Source organism: Engraulis encrasicolus, chromosome 19, assembly GCF_034702125.1.
Source record: "Engraulis encrasicolus isolate BLACKSEA-1 chromosome 19, IST_EnEncr_1.0, whole genome shotgun sequence".
Lineage (NCBI taxonomy): Eukaryota > Metazoa > Chordata > Actinopteri > Clupeiformes > Engraulidae > Engraulis > Engraulis encrasicolus.
The window spans coordinates 45,085,118-45,090,153 of NC_085875.1; the positions used below are offsets into that span (position 1 = coordinate 45,085,118).

A 5,036-nucleotide genomic window follows, 5' to 3' on the forward strand; every position below is an offset into this window, starting at 1 on the left:
TTTTCATTACAGATATTTTAGTTAGTTCATGCACATTTTGTAGGCCTATGTCTTGAGAAGAACAGTAAACGTCAGTTATCACGTGGAGTGGATTTATTTCAATTACATGGACATTGACAGTGGAAACAGTAGCCTATCTTTGGGTCGGAGAATAGGCTATATCAGCGTAAGAAAACGCACTTGCCTAGCGGTCTCACCAAGATCAAACCTCTACAATCCTGAAAAGGATTCTCTGCCTCACCTGCACCTGTTCATTTTTTTCGCAGCCAACTCTGCAGAGATGTGCTTCCTTTAGCTAGCCTACCCCCTTAAGTTCTCTCTTGCTTGATAAAACGACATGTCATCTGCATGTTTTTTCTTAGTTGGGTTAGCCTTCCACAAAACAACCTGAGCCATGTAAAACGTTGACTGCAAGCAAGATAGCTGGCTGTCGTATTCCCCCAATATCTGAACGTGGCACACCCCGGCTGTCAGATTATTTAGGATGAAACGTCCTAAACTCGAGATCGGCTTTAAGAGACATTAATTGTGATCATGCAGTTTAATACTGTGTAGTCTGCTGTGTTTCCAGCTCACCTCAGGCCGTCAGGGCAGTCGCTCTACTCCCACGACATCTTCGACATATTTTGCGTCTCTCTCGAGGTGCAGGTGAATCTGAATTTGAAAACTTAATTTAGGAAGCTTCAATCAAAAATACGAATTGCAAAGCAAATCAATTGAAACATGAAATCTTAGCCTATTTTTCCGAGGCATATCTACAGCTGGCTGTCGGGTTTTTTTTTGCTACCTAAACGTGGCGCTGGCTGGCTGTCAGATGTATAACTAAAAGTTCTAAACTCAACATTGTATTAGAGAGGTTGATTGTGAGCATATTTTGTACCCTAATATGTAGACTGTGTGTAGGGCTCTAGCCGACACCCAGGCATCTTCAAAATCTTTCGTGTGTCTTATAGGCGCTCAAAGCGCCTGTCGCGTGCCTTCTCCCTCCCCACCGGAGTTGTTGCGTAGCCTACCTACCTCACATCGCTCGTGCCCATTCTCGACGGGTCTGATGAATTTGTATGACTGACTTAAGTCTTTATTGTAGAAAACTTCAATCAAAATTATGAATTATAAAGAAATCAAATGATATTGAAATATGAAATTATAATTGCCATATTATTTTACCTTCCCTTGGAAGGGCAATATCAGCCAATGTGGGCAAAAGGGCCGTTGCTCGGGCACCGTGGGCAACTATGGTCTGCACGTGCCTGTACAGATTAAATATTTTGCAAGAATTGTGTAAACCCCTGTAGATGAAGAACATTTTCAAAATCTGGGGGAAAAAGACACAGTAGGTCTACGTACATTATAGGACTCAGTTGCCTCTCATTTATTCCACAAGACTGATACTACTAAAATGACTATAACGATTATTGCAAATACTGTACACAATGCCACAGTCTTACAGACACAATTACTGTTGTCAGTGTGCCTGGGAGGCACATTAGGCATCGAGACACGGAAAATGAAGGGACTAGTAAAAAAAAGAAGCCCATGTCGCATAGTCTAGCCTATAGGTCCAAGCAGAATTTGCAACCCTGCATGAATAGCATTTCTACTAAAACTAGTTGGCCAAAAGTTACTAAATCATTTGGAAGTTGTTACAGTGCCCTGCATGAGAAAAACCGCACGATTACAGTTGCGATTTCTATTACAGGCCTGCAGGCCACGGCCGTTATATCATTAGTGATCGTCACCTCGCCTATGTAAAATTCCAGGCAAATAAAATTAGAACGTTCACCCATGGCCTCGCCTGACGTAGTCGCCAGGTTAAACCCACATTTGCCACAACAAACAACAAAAATCGTTGTTTAACATCGTTTTTGGAGGGACTTATATATGTGGATCATTTATTGAATACAGTTTGTACACATTGATCCAAAGTAGTGGTTAACCTGCGATATACACTTTAAGGTTTCCAACCACGTAGTAACCAAATCTTGCAGGTGGAAGAAGAGGGTGACCATCATCTGGTCTGTTGTGAAAGGTGTGGAATCCAAATGCACCTTGACACGGGTCCTGTTTAGCAACCATTTTATTGGCCTTGAACTTTATGAAGGCACAGAAGTTGTAGTCCATGTCTTGGTTTGGGTTTGCCAAACTGGGAATCTCGAAGCTCATTCAAATCATCTAGCTCCTTAAAATCATCTATAGCCATGGCTTACTAGGGAAAACACAATACAAACTCGGTTGGACATACTAGCCTACTAACTAGACAATGCACTTTCCATAACTCAGACATTTCAATGTATTGTGTCATATTAGCGTAAAGATGCAAGATTTGTTGACCTACCTTAGTGGTGGCTCACCGACACTGAGAGCAGACTTGAACGAAACTTGAAGTCTCCAGGAAAGAATTCAGTGACCACATTGGCAAAGCGAGAGAGATTTGCATTCATTTGCATTGCATTTGCATTATTTTTATTACCTTGATGAACTGCATTCTCGTGCATGGCATGTGTGCACAGCATGTGTTGTGAAGTTCAGGATAAAGACAGTGAATTATTTATTCTAATACATTATTTTAATAAAGTTCTCTAAAGGTGTCCACATGTGACATATACCAAATTCCTTTACAGTAACGAATGGCTTCTGATGAATTTGTTTGCTTTCATGTTTGTTTGCCACGTTAGTGCTAATAGATGCAATGCTAAAATAAAGTGTTACCATTTACCCTAGTAGTTAATAAAAGTAAATCATTTGATTGCATATTGTTTTACTGTTATTTTGTTCACTAACCAACCTACTTTGAACTCAGGTTACCTTCTACTAGTTGTGCGCTTGCCTCAGCTGGACACAGGGAGACAGACCTTACCTCTCTGACCTGAGTTCAAAGAATTATAATTGTATAATTGAATAGAACTGCACATGCTATCCCCCAATCAGTCACATGCCAAACAAATGGAGAGTCCATTTACTGTACATTTCAAATGTCAAAAAACAATTTTTGTTTTCTCCTAGCTGCGCAACACTAACTGCGCACAACTCAACCTCTGATTGTTGGAAACCACTGTTGGTCAAAGAAATTAGCTCACGTGGTTGGCTGCCAGTGTCTTGCCCCTCCTCACAACATTGTGTTTAGAAACACGGTGAACCCACGTATAGCGCATAATAATAATGTAATCACAGAAAACACTGTATGAATAGAATGAAAAGAATAATAACTTTCTCACATTCAAATACAGCATACACAAATAATAAAGAGGGTATAAACAAATAAACGAAACAAAAAACAGTTGTCCATCACAACGAGCATTATAACAAATACTCCTGCTAACAATGAAACCCATGAACAGTTAAGACAAGTAACGCTATTACAGTCATCTGAGTTCTTCTGCACAAGGCAGTCCTCTGAATCCCAGTGAACTGACTGTAACTCTGACAATGGCTTTGGACCCTCCATGTCCTCTTGTACCCAAGTATTGTCTATTATTGAAAGATCCATGTGTTTTGACTGTGACATAGATAACTGCATTTGGAGGGCCATGTCATTGAAGTGTGAAGAGCCACTGTTTCTTGTCTCTAACACAAATGAATTCTTTGGTGGATGGATGGATGGCTCGGATGGATAGGTGGATGCATAATGCTTTGCACATTTCATGGCCAGAGCAAAGAAATCTTTCTTTGGAGGATCTCTGATCCCCTGTTGACCTGATGGTGACACAAATGAATGCCTTCGGAGGTCAATGCCATCAAATTGCACCTCAAGTGAATCTCTATCTGATGCACCCTTGCAATCAGACTGCAACTTAGATGAATGCATTTGTGAATCTGTGACATCTAACTGTACCAAAAACGAGTCCTTTGGAGGATCCCTGTCACCTGACTGTGACACAGGTGATTCTTTTGGTTGATACATATTACCTGACTGAGTCAGAGATGGCTGTATGGATGTATCTCTGTTACCTGAGAGTGACGCAGTACAATGCTTTGGTTGACACATGTGGTTGACTGGTGGAAGCCTTGGTAAATCCATTTCTAAGGAGTGCAACCTATATGATGGATCAATTTTTGACAGGAAATCCTCCAAGTCCTCCATTTTCTTTATAACGCTTATGAGGCCCTGGCTGATGCGGTAAGTTTCACTGTGTGAGAAATTTGAACGTCCTAAATGGCGAGTTACATACACTCTATAAACATTGCAGCCATCCATGTCCACAATAATGCGATCAGTATTGCTGTCATCTTGGAGGCCAGTGTATTTTTCTGTGACGTAGTCCGGGAATTGGTAAGCATTTGTATTTTTAAGGTTTCCAACCACATAGTAATCCGAATTCTCAGTTTCAGGAAGAAGAATGTCACCATCATGATCTGGCCTGTTGTGAAAGGGGTGGAAGCCAAACACAGCAGTATTCGGGTGCACTGTAGCAAACATTTGATTGGAGATGAATTCAATTAATTCATTTGCAAACCAAAACAGAAGGCGAAGTCCATGCCTTGGTTCTGGCTGACCAAATTGGGAGCGCTGCAGACGTTTCAATTCATTTAGTGTTTCTGTGGTTTAGGGTGAGGACAAAAATAGTGTGCGTTAATATAAACTTACTTGCATACGAGACAATAAAATCAGACACCCAAACAGGAGGAACTAACTGGATGCTCACCTGGCATTTTGAAGTCCCAAGACACAGGCTGGCACAGCCCTCCCTGAAAACACATCAAAGGATTGATCAATTTCACTCTGGTGAGTTTAAAGTGGATGACATCTTTTTTTAAGGGGCTTTCATGCCTTTATTTGACAGGACAGTCAAAGATGGTGACATCAAGTGAATGGGACAGAGAGACAGGGGAGGATCGGGAAATGACCCCGGCCGGACTCAAACCGGGGTGCGATATTTTTTATCCTAGTAGGGTGACGCCAGAGGTGGCCTCTGATTGGTCGAACTTCCAGAGCGGCAAGACTGCAACACGTGACATGGGGGTGTTACAGGAGAGTCTTGAAGCCGCAAACACGCCGACACTCGCCACACTTTTGATATGTGCCTACACCTAAACCT

The 5,036-nt window shown here is 41.6% G+C and overlaps 1 protein-coding gene across 1 annotated transcript; it reads right to left on the minus strand.

Moving 5' to 3' along the window:
- Positions 1–1,465: 1,465 nt before the first annotated feature.
- LOC134469895 (uncharacterized) lies at positions 1,466–4,680 on the minus strand. Its single transcript, XM_063223920.1, has 3 exons — positions 4,644–4,680; positions 3,833–4,536; positions 1,466–1,474 (listed from the first exon to the last, which is right to left on the minus strand). The coding sequence occupies exons 1-3, from the start codon at positions 4,648–4,650 to the stop codon at positions 1,466–1,468; spliced, it is 720 nt and encodes a 239-aa protein (XP_063079990.1). The 5' UTR covers positions 4,651–4,680.
- Between the last annotated feature and the right edge of the window lie 356 nt (positions 4,681–5,036).